Source organism: Camelina sativa, chromosome 17, assembly GCF_000633955.1.
Source record: "Camelina sativa cultivar DH55 chromosome 17, Cs, whole genome shotgun sequence".
Classification (NCBI taxonomy): Eukaryota; Viridiplantae; Streptophyta; class Magnoliopsida; order Brassicales; family Brassicaceae; genus Camelina; species Camelina sativa.
The window spans coordinates 28,966,699-28,986,616 of NC_025701.1; the positions used below are offsets into that span (position 1 = coordinate 28,966,699).

The following is a 19,918-nucleotide window of genomic DNA, read 5'->3' on the forward strand; positions in this document are numbered from 1 at the left end:
AAAAAACCTTAAGAGGGCTCAGCATCTGGATGTCTTGGCTAATTATCCATGGGGGAAAGATGCATATAATCTTCTGATTACATCAGTGAAGAAGAATGTCCAATCAAATCTGACGAAACCTAAATATGACTTACATGGATATCCGTTGGCATTGCACTTGTGGATCCTTGAGTCTGTTCCTTGACAATTGAAGACTGGGGAAAAAAAGCATTGGATGTTGGTGCAGTGATGGAAGATATTGCTATCAAATCTTACTAGTTTCGTAACAAGGAAACACTAAAGCCATCCTCTTCTGGAGAGTCACTAATGGAGAAACTAGTCAAACTGTACAACATTGTTACAGATGGATTCAAAGATATCAATTGCCGGTTATCAAAAATAGAGGAGAGTCTAGGAAGATATAAACCTACCAATACAGACGATCAGGTAAAACAAAGTTTCTCTTTAAGAAATTTTTTTCATGCATGTAACTTCTAACGGTTATCATTTTGTGTTGTAGGATCTACACCAAGATAGTGGAATGCCTCCATTTCCCAGTTCTCCAATTTCAAACCCTCCATCCCCCAGTTCTCCATGTGCTGAACAAAATACAGAGCATGTGACTCAGGTTTCTGACTCTCAGATTCCTATAAAGGTAAAGAATTGGTTTCTTACTTGTAAATTAAATTTTAGGGAAAGTAGTCTTAATTATGTAATAATGCTTCCTAAAAACAATTTGTATTTGCAGAGTGGTGATGGGATCCGTCCGACTAACAATTCTCCTACTGAACAATATATAACTGAGATTCAGATTCCTAAGGAGGTAAGAATTTGTTTCTTATTTGTATTTTGAATGTTAGGGAAAGTATTCTTAATTATGCACTAAAGCTTCCTAAAAACGATATATATTTGCAGTGTGGTGATGGGATCTGACCATCTAACAGGTCTACCACTGAACAAAAAACAGTGCATGTGGCTCTGACTTCTGAGACTCAGATTCCTAAGGAGGTAAGAATTGGTTTGGTACTTGTATTTTGAATGATATGGAAAGTATTCTTAATCAATGTACGAAAAGCTTCTAATGTTTTTTTCAGCTACAATTGCTGCAAGAAGTTGAAGTTAGGTATGAGAACAAATGGAGCAAAGGAAGAGTGCGAGCAATTCTTGAAAATGGAATCAGTGTTTTGATGAACAAATCAAAGAAAGAAGAATTTTTTGGAAAAGAACAAATATGGTTCTTTGATAGAGAGAATGAAAGTGAACTAAATTCAGAAGTTTTAACTGCTGAGATAAATGAAATGATTCTTAGAACTTTTTAAAATATTCTAACACATTATATTGACTAGTGAAATAATTCATATCTAGTTCTTTACTCCAAGGGAAAACCAAACGGAGGAGTTAACCCAAACAGAGGAGTTAACTGAAAAGCTCAATACCATCACTGAGGAGATGATCCAGAAGCTCGATTCAGCTGTTGATGTAAGATTTATAATACAACTTTTTCCTGTGATTTAATTTTATAGGAAAGTCTTCTTAAGCTAATAAAGGTTCTAAAACGTTTTTTGCTTGTAGGGTGATGAGGAGAACCTTTTTCAGGAAGGTGATGATGAAGAGAACCTTCCTCAGGAAGGTGATGACGAAGAAGATGATAATCAAAGTCATCATGCGGATGAAGGTGAGAATCTAAATGATGGTCTTGATAAAGAAGAAGATCATGTACCAGAAGGACTGAGCCCAAATGATGGTGATAATGAAAAAGAAGACAAACAGAATCCACAAGACGACGGACCATCATTCGATCTTAAGTGTTTTAGTTCACCTGAGGTATGTCAATTTAATTCAGTTTTTGTTTGTTTTGTATATATCATTGGTGATTTTTGTAAAAAGTACAAAGATGACATTCATAAACACGTTTCTTTGTTACATCTTGATTTCAGAAAAGAAAAAGAAAAAGCTGGATAAGAAAGATAAAATTGTTATTCCAAGAGAGAAGCAAAGAGTTGATGGTGATGGTGAGAAGCAAAAAGTTGATAGTGATGGTGAGAAGCATGTTCCAAGGCGAAGCAATCGGCTCACAACTCCATTATTTTCAACCATTACTCCATATAAAGCACCAAGAAACCCTGCCACATCTGCTATTCATCCAATGTTCAACCCTTTCCTGTCTCCAACTTTCAATGAAATTGAAGAATTAAATTCTTGGAAGAGCTCAAATATTAGACCAGGGTTATTGTGATGTTTTAACAATTCTCGTTAATTTTTTAAAAGTAAGTTTTTATCCAAGTATAAGAGAATGTTTTTTGATAATTTCAGGATAATAACGGATACACAACCATTAACCTCACATTGGTTAAATTTGCTGGGAAGACCAGAGGATGATTTTGCAAGAAACGGTACTGCTCAAAATTTTTGTTTCGGTTTCTTTTGTGTTGGCTGGATTCATGAATCCTATCCTGAATGTCAGATTATCAAATATTATCGTGTCTATTTCTCCTAATACACTAAAAGTCTTTTTCTTCTTTTAAATGTAGCATATTGATGCAGCTTTGGGATTACTTTGGTTGAGAAGAAACCAGGATCCCATTTATTTTCACAACAAGAGACTTCCGAAATCAACCTTTGTGAGGCCAGATTTCTTTTCATATTTGAAAGCTACATACTTCAATTTCAAGAAGGATAACTTTAAATCACAATATGTGTTTCCAAAAGAAGTCACTTATATTGTGAGTGGGAAGTTGCCTTCGGTTTGTCTTCCTACTAAGAAGTGGCAGGATCTCGATGGATTTTATGGTATTGCCTATAACTCTACACACAAACAGTTCATTGGGTATGGAAATAAGCTTCAAGTTCAGGAAGATTACTGTTTTTGATTGTCGAACTCATGAGAGTAAAGGTGACTTGGTGAAAACTCATGTTATGCCAATTGCAGGTAAGAACTTATTTGATTATGATGTGAATCTTATCCTTATGATATATTTCTGATAACTATTTGTGTGTATTGCAGAGATGATACCTTATCTCCTAGGCACCGAAAGAAACAGAGGAACAGTTGATCTGTCTCCATTTAAAGTCTTGTGCCCTAAAAGGTTCTTTCGTCGAATTAAGACTGATGCAAACTGTGGATTATTCATTTTTAAAATGGTGGAATGTCACTCAATGGGCGTAGAAGAGATGATGAGTAGACTTCAAGAAGAGCTTCCAGAAGATATAAGCGCCAAGTTATGCTTTGATATCTACCATGATATCATACTTAAGAAGATTGAGATGTTTAGAGGTTGATTTTTGTTTTCAGATGGTAGACTCTTCTATAGATTTATAAATTTACAATGGATTTATTGGAATCATATGTTGTATGTTTTAGGATTATGATTTTTTTTTTGGTTCACCCAAACTTGTATTAGAAAACTTAACCGGCATAAGAGTTCGCCAACAACAAAGAATAGTTTTGCAAGAGAGTCTGCAACAGAGTTAGCAGCTCTAGGAATAAAACGACATACAAAGGAAGATAGACTTGAAGTAGCAATAAGAATATCCGATAAAACTCCATGAACTTCAAGCAAAACTGATCGGGCATTGATAGCTCCCACCAGTTGTTGACAATCAGATTCCACCAAGAGGTGGATGCCTCCTAACCTGATCAGTTATGATTTAAATGTTAAAGATACTTAGTAAATGGTGTGTTTTGTGAAACTTTTTTATTTTGTAAATGGTTGGTATTTGACAGATTAAGGAAGGGATGAAATTTATTTAGGAAGGGTTTAGATAAAATCAGGATGGCATTCCTCAAATGTGAATCCAGGAGGTTCGAACCCGCGACATCAGGAATTTACAAGTGGGAGAGTAACCAGTAGGCCAAAACATGTTATTCGGGAATTAGTAATAACCATTAATATATATGGTGACATATTTACAAAGGATTAGAAAAAAGAAGGATGACATTCCTCAAATGTGAATCCAGGAGGTTCAAACCCGCGACATCCGGAATTTACAAGTGGCAGAGTAACAAGTAGGCCAAAGCCTGTTATTCGGGAATTAGTAATAACCTTTAATATATATATCGTGACATATTTAGGATGGCATTTAGGAAGGGATTAGAAAAAATAAGGATGGCATTCCTCAAATGCGCATCCAGGAGCAGGAGGTTCAAACTCGCGACATCGGGAATTTACAAGTGGGAAAGTAACTAGTAGACCAAAGCCTGTTATTGGGAAATTAGTAATAACCGTTAATATATATGGTGACATATTAAGGAAGGGTTTAGGTAAAGACTGAATGGTATTGAGGAAGGGTTGAGGTAAAAAACACACACCCCACAAAGAAACACTCACCACACACACAATAGAGATTTAGAAATACATTTGTTTAAAAATTATAATATTCAGGAAGGACTCTTTCAAACTCAGGATACCCTTCATGAAAATGTCTTATGAATATCAATATGCTATGATGTTTACATCTGTAGACTGTAGAGTGTTCCTGGATAAATCTAGTAACAATTGTAAAAAATCAAATGCATAAAAACCATCATATTGGGAATCTGGAAGTACTTTTATTATGTCCTTCTCTACCACATCTGCTGCATTTATGACTTTGAGATTTAGAATCTGGTACACCAAACTCTCCAACTGATCTCATTCTCCTTTTTGGAGGTCTCCCACTCTTTATCCTAGTTTGTGGTGGAGCACAGAAGTATGTAGCTATAGAATCTGGAAATACCCAAGTCTTCACATCTCCACTTGGATGAATGCTCTTAGCATATGCTTTAGCCCAAATATCTGTCAAATAAAAATGATCAACTAGTTTGTATTCATCCATGTTTGTACGCTTTGCAGCAGCAATGGCATGAATGCAAGGAATCCTTTCAATGTCTGAAACAAGTTCTTTTTGGTGTGGGTGATGAATGTATGCAATGGTGAGATATGGAATGGATGGATGGGTGTTTCAATTCCCCTTATGCAGTTGCAGTATAAGAGGTGTCAATCCTAAATGAGTGTTTGCGAACAATTAAGATATGTATATGAATCTAAGTTAAGCCAAATGTAAAGATTGTTTGTCACTAACAATCCTAAGATGAAAAAGTAAAATGCAGAAAGTAAACTACAAGAACTAAGAGCTAAATGAAAATAGAACAGAATGATTGCAGTAGTTATGAACCAAGAACAGAAATAGAAATATGCTAATGAACTAATGCAAGACAATAATGAACAGGACAATGAGTAAATGAAACAGAAATGCAAATAGAATGATACTAGAGATAAGACAGAACAACTACAAATCATAAACAAGAGTTCTAGGGATGAACTCGAGCTAGCACTCGATCGAGTGTAGATCGAGTGCAGGGTCGAGCTAGATAAATCCGGGAAACAGAGCAACACAATAAAAACAGAGCAATGCAAAAACGAATCAAACAACAAGCAAGCAACATGATTAAGACTTAAAAATTAATAAACAAAGAAGGCCTTGAGGAGGGATTCATGGGCTAGACTAATGAATGAGGTTATTACACTTTGGCCAACAAATCTCAAGCAAAGCTTTGAGCTAATCTCTAGACATATAAATCTAAGACAAGTTTCTTCCACTCTCATGGTAAGAATCAATCAAACCTATGCATCTCTAGACTTGTTTTCACAAAGTAAAGAATCTACACAAGCAGGCATTAAGCAATACATCTCATACCAAACAAGACCTCTAATCTCTTAGCAAGCCTAATGGTAAGCTCTAGATCTAGCCTTATCTATGCTCCTTAAACATTGGTGTGATGCTAAGATGCTTGAAATCAAACCCTAACCTCTCAGTTCAGGATTAGCATTAAGAACATCTAGCCTAGAAGAGATTCTACCACAATCAAGCTTGACCAAAGCAAACGAACCTCAAACACAGCCCAGCCTAACCCATCCTCAAGATCCTAAGTACTACTCACATGAACACATGATGAACATCAAAGTCATAAACCCATAAAATCTCGAAACTTGCATCAAATGAAAGATAAGAACAAGATCTACAATGTTGCAAAAGGAATCAAACCCAAATTCTTAATATATTGAAAGTTATGGAACCAACAATATTGAAGAATCTAAGAGTTTTCTTAAAAAGGGTACAAAATCTAAGAAAATCAAAAGGCAAAGGGAATAATTCCTTAAAAAATAAAAACTAGGTTTCTGACTCTCTAAAAAGGTTGCACACTTTGGTGGCTGCAGGTACAAGGCTTTATATAGGAGAGGAGGTGGAAGTCCTAAAAACACTAAAAGACAAAATAGTCAACGGCTCGGTCATCTCGACCTGTGCTCGGTCGGGTGGCAGGTCGAGCTGGCTTCTCTCATGCATTCTCCACTCGGTCGAGTCCTCCTCAGCACACGGTCGAGTGTCTGGTCGAGTGTGCGGTCGAGTTGGACTCTGGACCTTGGTTCTTCAGCCTTAACTCTCTTGCTTTCCCTTCATGATTGGCTCACTTCTCCTCAGCATTGCTTCCATGCTCCTTAAGCTCCAAAATCACTTGATTATGCATGAAAAGATGCAAATGCAATGCAACTAAACTCTAATGCATGATTAGACCTAAAGCTACACAATAATGGCCTAAATGGATAGCAAAAGATGCAAAAGATGTGAATAACTTAGGGGAAAACATGGTAAAATATATGAACATCAATGTCAAAGACGCAGCATGTACAAGTCTTGTTCTTTAGGTGAACAACAAACTTATTCCTATCATATTTGACCTCAAACTCATGCTGATCCACTTGAAAAACATCTAGTTTCATTGCATTATTGAACCTTAATACTATCTCATCTGTAACATTTGGTGTAGCACGCTTGTTGTGTTTGGCAATTTTTTCCCGTCGCTCATGAAACCATGTTGTAAGGGTTATCCCTGATTGTCTCAAGAAGTGAAATCACTGGAAGCTCCCGAGGATCCTTTAACATAGAATTCAATGACTCAACAATGTTGGTTGTCATAATATTGTAGCGGTTAGATGGTGCATAACAACGAGCCCACTTCTTGAAATCAGCCTCTTCTAAATATTTGGCCAGTTTTGGATTAGAATTCTGTATATCCCTAAAAACACCTTCAAACTCATGAAATGTAAAAGCATTAGCTGCTGATTCGACAAGAGACAAGAAGCTTTTACTCCTAAACTTTACCTTGATGTTGTTTTTGCGATGAAATTTGCAAGTGCCATGATGGGATGCTAGATACAATTCTGAGATTGCTTTTTCAATGGATTGAGCATGGTCAGAAACAAATACCAAATCCGGTGCATCAGGGATGATAGTGAGCAAATACCTAAAGAACCAATTCCATGCAATATCATTTTCTGAATCAACAATGGTAAATGCTATTGGGTATAAGTTAAAATCTCCATCTTGTGCAGTAGCTGCTAGCAAAGTTCCCTTATACTTTCCTTTTAGGAATGTACCATCAACAGCAATCACTCTTCTCATTAAAGAAAAACCTCTAATCGACTGGCCAAATGCGATGAATACGTATTTGAAATTCTTCAAAGGATCCAACTCAAGGTAAGCAACTGTTCCTGGATTTTTTTCACTTGCCATGTACAACCATTTTGCTAGATTTAAATAACTATCCTCAGCAGTGCCTCTAACCAAATTCTGACCTTCCTCTTTTGCTCTCCATGCTTTTTTTTGTATGGTATGTATACTCCATGATCTTTTCTGACCAACTCCACAATCTGTTTTGGTTTGATTCCAACTTTCTTTTCTCCGTAGTTGTTGCAGTAAAAACTCCCAAGCAATTTTGCAGTTGCTTGTCTATTGTTGGCATTCATGTGGGTTGTGTCACAATTGTGTTCATGACAATACTTCTTCACCACAAAGAATTCAGATGATTGTAGCCTAGCCGCACGCAAATTCCAACTGCATTTATCATCAACACATCGCAAAATAACTCTCGTTTTGTTTGACCATCGAACTTTGAAGTCAAACTTCCATTCAAGTGCCCACTTTCTCATCTTCAACATCAACTCTTCCTTGTTCTTGAAATATCTGTCCACATATATATCATCAGCCCCTCAAGTCGAATGTGAACTTACCATAGATATAGGAAGGAGATCTGGAGCAGGAACCAAATTCTCTAAATAGATCCTATTCTTTTTTCAGCTGTTGAGATCTCTATATCATTAAGTGTCGTAGAAACATCACTTCCAATATACTGATCAATTTCCTAGAAAAATAAATAGATTAGTAAATGAAAAATAACATTTACAAGTAACTATAGCTTTATTCTTGAACCGTTCCTAAGGAGTTCATCCTTAAAATTCTTGATATTCATCATTTCTGTGATTTAGGAAGGGTTTCCTAAATATAAATGAATATTTTCTAAAAACTTATATTAAGGAATCTAACCTTGTATGTTTCATGTGCAGTCGGATGTGAACTTCCTGTAGGGATCAGAATAGGATCTTGAGCAGCAGGCAACACAAATGAATTGTTGGTCCTTTCTTTTTCAGCGGTTGAGCATGTATCACCATGTGGCTTAGAAACTGAGATGTCACTACCAAATGATTGATCAAAATCCTACAGGAAGAATTAAGTTATAAAACTATGAAGAATTAAGTATAAGAAAGTTACAGTTAAAACAAAAGTAAGAGTGATGTACTTACCGATACATACAAACGTCCTATTTCAGGATTTTCTTGTGTCTTTCTGATGAAAGTGCACAGTTGGCGGTCATTTCGAATGAAGATACGAGGAGAATCTTCTACCATGAAGTCGGATCACCTGATTAAAGAAGAGGTTCGCAAGTTGCACAGCGTCGTGGTTCTTGTTGCACGGTATAAGTGCGCCATCTTTGAGAACCTATCTACCACGACCATCAATCTGTCTCTATAGTGTAAGAGAGGTAAGCAGAGAACGAAATCCATCGATAGGTCGATCCAAGGTGCTGTCAACACCGGTAGAGGCATGTTAATGCCGTGAGGGTGAGTAGTTGACTTCGAGGCTCGACACACCACACAGCAACCGAAGTGCTTCTCGACCATGCTTTGCATCTTTTGCCAATAAAAATCTCACTTGACTTAAAAAAATGCTCTAAAAGTTGATGAACGGTCTTTTGTGGAAATTTTCTACAACCAAGAGAGGTCGGATTAATCTTCCAACGTCAATGAAAATCCTTACCTCATTGTCATATTTATCTTGCTTGATACCAATTTTTCTTTCAATTTTTCGGCTACTATAAACGAACATGGATGTTTAACTGATCCTATAAACGTGTATGTCCGTTTATTCTCAAAAATGCCAGTTTACTACATTATATAACACGGTACAGCTCAAAAGGATACTGTGTTGGTTTTTCTTGCTTCAACTTGAGGAAATTTTCTACAACCAAAAGAGGTTAATGAAAATCCTCACCTAATTGTCATTTTTATCTCGCTAGAATAAACGAACGTACACGTTTAGATTATCCAGTAAACGTGTATGTACGTTTAAGGCTCCAAAAATCTACTTGACTTAAAAAAATGCTCTAAAAGTCGATGAATGGTCTTTTGTGGAAATTTTCTACAACCAAGAGACGTCGGATGAATCTTCCAACGTCAATGAAAATCCTTACCTTATTGTCATATTTATCTCGCTTGATACCAATTTTTCTTTCAATTCCTCGGCTACATTAAACGAACATGGACGTTTATGTGATCCAATAAACCTGTATGTCCGTTTATACTCAAAAATGCCAGTTTACCACATAATATAACACCGTAGAACTCAAACTGTGTTGGTTTTTCGTGGAAATTATCTACAACCAAAAGAGGTCAATGAAAATCCTCACCTCATTGTCATTTTTATCTCGCAAGAATAAACGAACATACACGTTTGGATTATCGTGTAAACATGTATGTACGTTTGAAGCTCCAAAAATCTCACTTGACTTAAAAAATGCTCTAAAAGTCGATGAATGGTATTTTGTGGAAATTTTCGACAACCAAGAGAGGTCGGATTAATCTTCCAACGTCAATGAAAATCCTCACCTCATTGTCATTCTTATCTCGCTAGGATAAACGAACATACACGTTTAGGTTATCGAGTAAACGTGTATGTACGTTTAAAGCTCCAAAAATCTCACTTGACTTAAAAAATGCTCTAAAAGTCGATGAATAGCTAATATGGATACTCCTCATTGTGGAAATTTTCTACAACCAAAAGAGGTCAATGAAAATCCTCACCTCATTGTCATTTTTATCTCGCTATAGTAAACGGACATACATGTTTAGGTTATAGAGTAAACGTGTATGAACGTTTACGGCTCTAAAAATCTCACCTGACTTGAAAAATGCTCTAAAAGTCGATGAATGGTCTTTTGTGGAAATTTTCTACAACCAAGAGAGGTCGGATTAATCTTCCAACGTCAATGAAAATCTTTACCTCATTGTCATATTTATCTCGCTTGATACCAATTTTTCTTTCAATTCCTCGGCTACTATAAACAAACATGGACGTTTAATTGATCCTATAAACGTGTATGTCCCTTTATTCTCAAAAATGCCAGTTTACTACATTATATAACACCGTACAGCTCAAAAGGATACTATGTTGGTTTTTCTTGCTTCAACTTGTGGAAATTTTCTACAACCAAAGAGGTCAATGAAAATCCTCACCTCATTGTCATTTTTATCTCGCTAGTATAAACGAACATATACGTTAGGTTATCGATTAAACGTGTATGCAGGTTTAGGTGCAAAAATGCTTGGAAATTTTCTACAACCAAAAGAGGTCAATGAAATTCCTCACCTCATCGTCATTTCTATCTCACTAGTTTAAACGAGCATAAACGTTTAGGTTATCGTGTAAACGTGTATGTACGTTAGGATGCAAAATTGCTCCAAAAATCTCACTTGTCTTAAAAAAATGTTCTAAAAGTCGATGAATGGTCTTTTGTGGAAATTTTCTACAACCAAGAAAGGTCGGATTAATCTTCCAATGTCAATGAAAATTCTTACCTCATTGTCATATTTATCTCGTTTGATACCAATTTTTCTTTCAATTCCTCGGCTAGAATAAACGAACATGGACGTTTAGGTGATCTTTAAACGTTTTTGCACGTTTATGTAAAAAATGCCAGTTTACTACATAATATAACACCGTACAGCTCAAAAGGATACTGTGTTGGTTTTTCTTGCTTCAACTTGTGGAAATTTTTTACAACCAAAAGAGGTCAATGAAAATCCTCACCTCATTGTCATTTTTATCTCGCTAATGTAAACGAACAAAAACGTTTAGGTTATCTACTAAACGTGTATGTACGTTTTGCTGCAAAAATGCTCCAAAAATCTCACTTGACTTAAAAAATGCTCTAAAAGTCGATGAATGGTCTTTTGTGGAAATTTTCTACAACCAAGAGAGGTCGGATTAATCTTCTAACGTCAATGAAAATCCTCACCCCATTGTCATATTTTATCTTGCTTCATACCAATTTTGCTTTCAATTCGTCGGCTAAAATAACCAAACAGGGACGTTTAAATTATCATTTAAACGTGTATGTACGTTTTCCCTCAAAATACCAGTTTACTACATAATATAATACGGTACAGCTCAAAAGGATACAGTGTTGGTTTGTCTTGCTTCAACTTGTGGAAATTTTCTACAACCAAAAGAGGTCAATGAAAATCCTCACCTCAATCATTTTTATCTCGCTAGAATAAACGAACACAAACGTTTAGGTTATCGTGTAAACGAGCATGCCAGTTTATTACATAATATAACCGTACAGCTCAAAAGGAGACTGTGTTGGTTTGTCTTGCTTCAACTTGTGGAAATTTTCTACAACCAAGAGAGGTCAAACAAATGGGTGTTCATGGCTACATTGACACTAACCTCACCATTTAATAATCCAATTAATTTACGAGTCAACGAATCCAATGTCTCCCTACTATAAGTTGATTTTCAAATAAATTTGTTTTAATATATTTGAATGTTGTTCAATTTATTTGAATTAGTTTAATTTCAAATAAGAAACTTGAAGCACATAATATGTATCTCCAGATGATACAACTAACGACAATAGTTTGAACACAAAGCTAGAGTAAGACATTAAAAGAACTATAGATCCTCAATGAAAGATAAGTTGGCATGTGGTTGAAGCTCGAGGAAAAAGTGCCAACTTCTTCAACATGTCAAGGGTCGGAAACAAACAAGCACCAGACAAGATTGTTGCAAACTTCAAGACTCTTAAAAAACAACACCATCACCATACACAGCCTGCACGTAGTTAGAAAATCATTAACAGAAGATTAACTAAATACAATATTAATACTTAATACTTATACTATCAACCTATGCATTTACCAGAGAAAGCTCATGTAATCAATCAACTAATCAAAGAGATAATATAGTATGAGGTCAGGACTTAACTGCATTCTTTAAGAACAATGTTTCCAAACAAGACAAGTCAAAATTCAAGGTAAGCTCACCAAAGATAAGACTTCTCCAAGATAACACAAGGCACATAATCCAATTTTTATTCCTCTATAAGATTCTATGTATTAGCAAGTCAGGAATCTAGAAGCGGAAAAACTACGCTTGAGAGTTTTGAAAAAGAGAGAAGTAGAAGGATCAACTCCTTAGCAAACTCCAAAGGACAATGACTCATCTTGATATCCATTCTACCAGAAAATATATTCAACTGATTATCCTTAAATTGCTATATCGTACCTGAATCATTTACTTATATGTGGACGGCGTGAAAACATTTGGTTTCGCATAAGGGCGTCCATATCTAGATTTCCCTGGATTTTGTGTCCTGGGTGCAACCAGCACATCATCCACTATCCCTTTACTCTGTCTCTGTGCAACCGGCACATCATCCACTATCCCTTTACTCTGTCTCTGTGCAACCGGCACATCATCCACTATCCCTTTACTCTGTCTTTGTGCAACCGGCACATCATCCACTATCCTTTTACTTTGTCTCAACCTCTTTCTCGAATAGACTTTTTGCTTTCTCTGCTCCTCTGGTTTCTCATCCTTCTTTGACGCATTCTTTGATTGTTGTACTACTATTTCCTTTGGCCAGGCAATGAATTGGCCAGTTGCCTTTGTTAGCATTTCAATGTCATCTACTGGTGCCCAAAAAGGTATGTCTATCTTGACCTCAAACACTGTCACAACAACTTCATCAGGCTTCAAGGGTACATTGTGGAGAGATACACGGCTTGGATAGCAACATCCTATTGCAACAACATCATTATTTCCATTATGATTGATCAAGTTGCACTTGAAAGGCTCATTACGAGACTGAAAAGGGGAATCTGGAGGTGGCTCATCATGAGGCTGAGAAGGGGAAGGAGGCTGTGACTCATCACGATGTTGTGGCAAAGGGAAATCTGGAGGCTGTCGCTCATCATGAGGCTGAAAAGGAGAATATTGAGACTGTGGCTCATCACGAGGCTGAGAAGGGGAAGGAGGCTGTGACTCATCACGATGTTGTGGCTCATCACGAGACTCTCCTTTTGAAGCTTCTACTTCTACTCTCACGTTTGTCTCTAAATTATCTGCTTTTCTTTTTCTTGTGCTCTTTTTGCCTTCAACAGCCCGGTTGGATTGATCTGTTTTGTAGAGATGATCCCACCAAATTTTCTCTTGTTGTTCCATCAAAACATGGTTCCAGTTGTTGATGGTGGGATGATATGTTTGGGGCTCTTTGACTTCTTCCACCAGATGACGCTCATCAATCTTAGGTACCAAGATAGACTCGATGTTCTGTAAAAATAAAAAGCAACAAACTATTATCCCAAAACACGTTCAACTAAAAAGGGAAATTTCAAGACAAAGCAACGAATTATGATAGTTCAGGAATCACAGTCAAACTAAGAAACCAGCATACCAAAATCAAACTAACCTTATCAGTTCCTAATGACTTGTATATGTCCTTCAGTGTATATCATTTTTCACCGGTTTTGCGAAAAGCCATCTTACACATCCGTGGACATGTACTCTCGGCTTTTGGTACATCCAATCAAAATGTGCTATTGAGCTTTGCAATACATTCGAAAGGTAATATCTGCTGAGTTCAAAAATAAAGTCTGTGATTCAGAAAGAAAGTACAACGTAGAAAGAAACCTCTAACGGAGTGATGAAGCAGGGTAACGACCAACTTTTTAAGGATTTATGGCGACGCTCGGAAGGCTTTGCCATCATGCCTTGGAGAATCTCTAAGCAGTAATTGAATGATAAAGTACCCCAGGGATAGGTCTTACAGAGATCTAAATCATTCACTAACTCCAGGTAAAATGAGTCTAAATAAGCTCGACTTTTATTCTTCCTTTTGATATTGATCGATCCTATAAAGTACAGCAATGCCATTTTCACAATATCATCTCTATCCTTACCTTCAATATCCTCATCCATCCCCTTTAGTTTTTCTCTAACATCTGAGAGATTAACCGTATTCTTGTTTCGAAAATACTTATCAGCAAAACTAGAGCTTAACCTATCTGCAACACTTTCCTTTGATGGAAGTTCATCACAGCACAACCCAGTTAACAAGGCATGTTCTTGAATGGAATACCTAATGGGAACACCATTGACTACTGACCACCATTGTTTATCCTGAATATAAGTTGTTCTAATAGCTAAAGCCCAAATTCCCATAAGTTTGTTATTCCTTATTCTAGGCATATGAAATACATGAGCAAATTGTGGGTGATGGGTAAACCAAATAACCTTATCTTTCAGTTTTTCCTCTATCAACTCAAGTGTGTCACTAATCCTACAAGTCGTTTCCATGCTACACATACGACCATACCACGAAGCATCAAAAAGCATATCCGGCGGAGAATAGAAACCCTAGAAAATCCACATCCAATCAAATCCACATCCAATTTCCGGCGGAGGAATAGAAATAATTTGAGAAACACTTACCAGTGGACTTCGCCCATCGAACTCAAAGACTCGGCACTCGAACGGCGGTCTGTGTGGGCAGCGGCTTCGGCCATTGAATCTCTCGTCGACGATTTGAGCGGCACTCGAACTATTCTGGCGGTTCTTTGTTGCGAGCCGTATATGTGTGTAGGTTAAGGTTGTCTCTGCCGTATATGTTCGGTTTAAGAGGGATATTTAATAATAATGAGATATTTTGAAAATTGTCTTAGATTCAAATTTTGAAAAGTACACTCGTTTTTTTTTTCTTTTTGAATTCGAACCGAGAAAAGTCTAAACCGAGAAAACACACTAAAAAGCTTAAGAAAAGCATGGAAGAGTTGGATAATGGTACTTGGTCCGATAGGGCTAAGTCTGGAAATGATCGGATATTTGTAATCCGATGGGGAGAGACTAGCTGATTGGAAATTGGAAATAGGAAATCCGAAGAAGGATTATTAGCTAGTTGTTAATAGTGATCGGATGATGAAATCCAAGAGTGATGGGCTGGAGGGTCGGTAATCAGATTTATAGAGTGACCGAGAATCACTAAGGTGGGTAATTAGAAATCACGAAGTAAAGTGACGGGGTAGGAAAACCTGAGAATAGACCCAATCGGATAATGGAAGCTGGTCATGGTTAGTAAATAGATAAGACTCAAGGCTACTAAGTGGTTGGAGAATTATTGAGTTCTTGGGTATAAGTGACCAAAAGGAAAAGTTACACCCTTAATGGAAGTTGTGCGGTAATCGGATAATGGCTGGATAGCATGATGGTACCGGAGCGTCGGACGTGCTACGCATACGGTATGCACAGTGGTACGTACGCGGTAAGTGTGTTGGTACGCACGCGATATGCATAGCAGTACACATGCTGTACGCCTAGCGGTACGCATGCGGTATGTGTAGCAGTACACACGCGGTACGCGTACAGTGCACAAGCGGTCTGAGAACTATACGTCCGCAAGGGACGATGGTACCGTCCACGGTGAACGAAGGACGTGTTAGCTTATGGGTATTTGAATGTACCATGTAGAATGGGAAATGGAGATAGGGAGAGTAGCCAGTGAAGTGGGTTTTGGTGGCCGATGATAGTGGACAGTGTAATGGGAATCGGACAAGGACTGTCGGAACCATGGACTGTCAGACGGTACGTTACATAAGTGGGTACAAACGCGGTACGACCGATAAGTGCCGATAGGTGCCGATAGAGATATGATTTTAAGTACCGATAGCAGTACGGAAATCAGTGCCGAGAAGTACCGACAGCGGTACGGCAATCAGTGCTGAGAAGTACCATGAACGGTACGACAATCAGTGCCGATAGATGCGATAGCGGTACGGTACCGTGTGTCGATAGATGCCGATAGCGGCAAAAGGGAAATCCACGATGGATAAGGATAGTCGCGAAAGGGGAACTTATGGTGTGCTAGGGCTCTTGCGAGAGTACCGCGCGGATGGACAGAAATCCTATGATTCTTGCGAGAATGTCGCGTGAAGGCACCATAAACTCCAATGCTTTTGCAAAAGCACCGCACTAAAGAACCTTGAGCCGCAAAACATTGGAACGAGTTTTCCAGGAAATGTGGTCGATAATCTTAGGGTCATAGTCGATAATGATTTAAGGCGAATGGAAAGCCTTAGTGAAATTCCGAGAAGGTAAGATATTGCCGAGATGTGTTACCGCATAATGACTAGATGGAAATCTGATATTTTTGGTCAATAGAACGGATAAGTATTTCCGAGTACAATTAGGATGTGTCTCGGATTGGGAATGAGAATCCCTTAAGTAGACTTGACGGCAATGAAAGCCGAAGTGGAACTAGATTTTTGCATAATGTTAAGGAGGAAACTTAACATGTTTGCATAATTAGGAAGGAACCCCGATCATCGGAAGGATCCGGTGAGAAGGTATAAATGGGGACCGGTACACGGACGGTACGCGATTCAGTACATGGACGGTACATGATCCGGTGTCGGATGGTACGCGATCCGGGACACCGACGGTACATGATCTGGTACACAGACAACACATTATCCATTGCACATATGGTATGTCATCCGGTGCATGGACAGTATACTACCGGTACGCGTACGTCACGTGATCTGATGGTACGTTAGCTAACGATTAGCTAGTGCTGTCGAGATACGGTGGTTAACAATTGGTAGTACGGTTGCGGTATACACAGGTTGATAAGTGGGAGCGAGTGTTAGCCGTGTGCGATGGTCAGTACAGCGGCTGATGATAGTGGTACTATCGTGGTCTGTTAGCCGGTATGGAGGCTGACAATGGATTGTACGTCAGCCAGTACGTAGGCTATCGATGGTTGGTTAGCGGGTATGACGGCCGAGGATGGCCCGTACTTTAGACCGTACTATGGCCAATGGTGATGGGTATGTTGGTGGTACAACGGCCAACGATGGCCGGTATCTCAAACGGTACTCTGGCCAACGGGGATGGGTATGTTGTTGGTAGGAAGGCCAAGGATGGCCGGTACGAGAGCGGCTGGTAGGACTGGACACTCGTACCCAAGAGTGGGTAAGGGTTGGTCTAGGCTGCCATGGTAATACTAGATTCTTGCGAGAATCATATGGGACGTCTTGGTGAGTTATCTATGATGGATATCATCTCGGTGGTATGTTGATGAGGATCCACGAAGGGTATCATCTTGAATGAATGTAATGATTAGTTCCATGTGAATTGGATAATCATCTAGGGAGTATACTTTGGCAATGGTATTTTGCCAAGCGATAATGTGAAATCGATCGCGGGGACTTGCAAAGTAACCGGACGATAAAACTTGGGCAATTGCATTTTGCCAAGTGATAGTCTGAAATTGGTCGCGGGAACATGTGAAGTAACCAGACGATGAAATTTGGGCAATTGCATTTTGCCGAGTGATAGTGTCGAATCGATCGCGGGAACTTGTAAAGTCTCAGACGATAATGTTAAGACTTTCGGAGAGTCAAGGCATGGGGAAGTAAAAACCTGGTTTTATACCAAGGCATCATTGTTAATGAAGGGTCAAGAAGAGGTCTCGGGAAGAGTAATGAGAATCAAGGAAGATTCAAATTTACGATAGGATCAAGGAAGATCCGGAAATTTTGAAAGGGCTCAATATTATGGGTGAGGAACATTGCCTTTTGGGAATATACCAATGCTAAAGTCTCTAGAGTATGAGAAAAGAATAAGTAAACTTGAGAGGGGTATCAATTCGGCCATGGAATGGTTGGAAGCGCTACAAGATTAGTGAACATTGTTGTCCGCGGAATGGTCGAATGTTGCATGTTTGGCAGATGAAGGTCGGACATGAAGTAGATTGACAGTGAGAGCTTGTCCAAATGGTAGAATTCGGTAAGCAAGATAGAGGAATTGTCAGACATTGTTCGGTGGAAGACGGACGAAGTGTCCGGATTTAGTCTTGGATAGACGGTAATCACAGAATTTATCTAATTTGTCCACGAAGGACGAAGATATGGGACGAAGGAAGTGAGTCATGAAGCAACTTTGAACAGGAAAAGTTTCGGAAGTTTGTAAAACTTTCGAAAAATTGGAGGTATCAAGAGTCTATTGAGACTGCGACATGACATTGGACCAAACGAATTGGCAAGAAACAGTGCTAGAGAGTGCAAAACTCATGGAAAAGTGTTAAGGGATGGAATGGAGTCCAAGGATAGTTGAATTCGAGGACGAATCCATTCTAAGTGGGGGAGAAATGTAACACCCCGCTCCCGCGGTACGTATCACGGTGTACACGGTACGTGTCACAGTATGTGTCAAGGTGCACGCAGTATGTGTCACTGTATGTATAATGGTATGTATCATGGTACATCCGACAGGGATGATCGGTACGTCCGATATGGATGATCAGTACATCCGAGAAGGACGATTGGTCCGACAGTAAAGGTCGAGATCCGGAAGAATTGGGACGAAGGATCCAGACGTATGAAGAATCAGGATGACTCAATCAAAATGGTGACGATATTGGAATTGTTGCCGAGAGATTAAGTATAGATGGTCGGTGACGTGTCGGCCCAATGGTTATTCTACGAGAGTTGGCTTGAGTGGCTGCCAATGAAAAAGGAAATATCTCGCACTACCGATAACTGGAAATTACCGGTTAAGTGATGCGGAAAAAGGAAAGAGTTGATCGGACTGGTTAATGTGCCATATTAGACAGGCCGGAACCTTGCGAAGGTTAGACCGACTTAGAGGAAAGGAAGATTCCAAAGGATAATGAAAACTTGTGATAAGGCTTATCTCTTTAAGAAAGAGTAGGGCGGTTTACTAACCCTATATATATGGGATCCACGAAGGATGAAGGGATTCATCGGCTATTAGCGCCACAAAAGAAGAAAGTATGGTATTCACGAAGAATTCATGGAAGAAGAAGGATCTCTAGAGAGAGTTACCAAAGGATTCCGAGAGAAGGACCGACTAACTGGTCGAGAAGGGGCTGATCATGACCGAGGAAGGACGAGTATCGGGGACGATATCAGAAGAGTATGAGAGACTGTATCTGCGACGATAGTGGTACGCTACAGAGACGATAGCAATACAGTTCCACGGACGATTGCGGAACGCTACAGAGACGGTTGTGGTACGATGTCAGCGGCGATAGCGGTACGGTATCGAGGACAGTCGCGGTGCGAAGATAACACGTACGGTGAGGCGATGGTTGGTATGACAGTCCACGATGGACAGTATGGGAGTAATGTAATACCATGCCCGATGGGTGGTACGGGTAAGGATCAAGAATGGACGGCAAGGTGTTGGAGTACACCGGGACTTGACATAGTGGAATGGCGGAGCAGTCTTCTGCGGCTGGACGGAATAAAGTATTCCAGCCCATCTTTTATTGTTCTCTTGGTCACTTTGGGGTTGGTTGGCTGTGTGACTAAAGAATAATAAAGGGTGGTCCAATATGGTGAATATACACGGACGCAAGGATGGTACGAGAGGTAGCAGGACGCAATGGACTACGGTACGGTTGGATGGTGCATGCGGTCCAGAGGCTACGAATCTATAAGGTACATGCTAAGGTGAGATGTGTACTTGATATGGTGATTATATG

At 38.9% G+C, this 19,918-nt stretch overlaps 1 protein-coding gene across 1 annotated transcript; it reads right to left on the minus strand.

The window, feature by feature from the left end:
* Positions 6,820–7,530, minus strand: LOC104759886. Its single transcript, XM_010482764.1, has one exon. The coding sequence runs from the start codon at positions 7,528–7,530 to the stop codon at positions 6,820–6,822; it is 711 nt and encodes a 236-aa protein (XP_010481066.1).

What these genes read in the sequence shown, in the direction of transcription:
- LOC104759886 (XM_010482764.1), bottom strand. Translation starts at nt 7,530, where the DNA reads ATGGCAAGTGAAAAAAATCCAGGAACAGTTGCTTACCTTGAGTTGGAT.